Source organism: Penaeus monodon, chromosome 28 (assembly GCF_015228065.2).
Source record: "Penaeus monodon isolate SGIC_2016 chromosome 28, NSTDA_Pmon_1, whole genome shotgun sequence".
Classification (NCBI taxonomy): domain Eukaryota; kingdom Metazoa; phylum Arthropoda; class Malacostraca; order Decapoda; family Penaeidae; genus Penaeus; species Penaeus monodon.
The window spans coordinates 17,951,396-17,952,815 of record NC_051413.1 but is presented as its reverse complement, the minus strand read 5'-3'; the positions used below and the strand labels follow the sequence as shown (position 1 = coordinate 17,952,815).

General features: G+C 34.7%; 1 protein-coding gene across 1 annotated transcript in view; it reads left to right on the top strand.

The window, feature by feature from the left end:
* Positions 1-1,420, top strand: part of LOC119591398 (serine protease HTRA2, mitochondrial-like) — a gene marked incomplete at its 3' end in the record, with an annotated part of 49,963 nt that overhangs the window by 47,799 nt on the left and 744 nt on the right. Inside the window, 3 exon segments of the mRNA XM_037940140.1 lie at positions 400-594; positions 725-875; positions 1,023-1,200. Coding sequence (XP_037796068.1) covers positions 400-594; positions 725-875; positions 1,023-1,200 — 524 coding nt within the window.

Genomic DNA, 1,420 nt, shown 5'->3' with positions numbered 1-1,420 from the left:
CAAAGACCCATTTGCTACTTTCATTTCTTATTTGTATTTTGACATAAAAAGAATAGTTGCTATTAGTCTGAGCATAACAGAGGTTAAGGTTGGAATTGTACATAGTTAGATGTATATTCATCATGTACAATGGTAAATAATTGTTTGAAGAACAGCTTTGGTACAAGAAAATCCTACTACATTTGTAATGCCTTTAATATTCTTATGCATCAGAAGCGGAATATAATGTTGCAAAAGTGTAAATGCAATTGAAAATGGAAGAAGAGTAAGCTTTTTTTGGAGGATACCCATATTTAACTATTTTATTGTGAATACTTCTAATGTTAATGCTATCATCAGTGCTATTTTTACTATAATTACTGTTATCAGTATCATTTACCAGTACTACCTCTTTTCCAGACGGGACTTGTTCCTCTCAAACTTGGAGACTCAAGTGGAGTAAGACCAGGAGAGTTTGTAGCTGCCTTAGGCTGTCCTCTGTCTCTGTCAAACTCTGTCACTTTGGGTGTTGTTTCATCTGCTGATCGAGGGAGTGTTGAACTTGGTTTACGAGGGAAAGACATGCAGTACATCCAAACAGACGCAGCCATTACTGTAATTATTCTAATGTTCATATCTTTTTACTAATAGGGAATGAGGGTATGTTTTTTGTTAAATCCAAAAGAAAGATTTGTGTTCTTGTTTCCAGATTAATAAGACCCTTTTCCTTCATTTCTTCATATAGTTTGGCAACTCAGGAGGCCCTCTGATCAACTTGGACGGAGAAGTCATTGGAATAAATTCAATGACAGTAACTTCAGGAATCTCATTTGCCATCCCTGTAGATCATGCTAAGGAATTTATGAAGAAAGCTGAAAAGAAAAGAGTTGACCTGGGTGAGAATATCCACCAAATGTATTATGTTTATTATTACAATTTTGATTACTGTACTGAAATTGTCTAGAAATATCCACTAATTTATAACTTCTGATCATAGCAGTACTATTATTTTTCTTTCTCTTTTTTTTATAATACAATTACAGCCAAATATCCAAAACCAAGCTCTACTCAGCGGCGCTACTTAGGTGTTACAATGCTGACCTTGACAAAATCCATTCTACAAGAGCTGCAGTCTAGAGGTGGTCCCATGTCAAGTATTCCATCAGATATCACACAAGGGGTCTTCATATGGAAAGTCGTTGTGGGTTCTCCAGCATATCAGTAAGTGTGACATTTTTTCTTTTTACAGTTGCTTTAATACTCCTCTGTGAAGGAGTGTATTTGAGGTTGTAATGAAAAACCATGTTTGTTTAGATATATTTATGAAGAAAGTACTACTATGTTGATACAAATATAGCAAAAACTCAATGCACACAAAATAGTTTTATTGACAAATGTGGAAACAGGCTCAAAATCCTTCTTGATGTCTGAAATGGGTTAG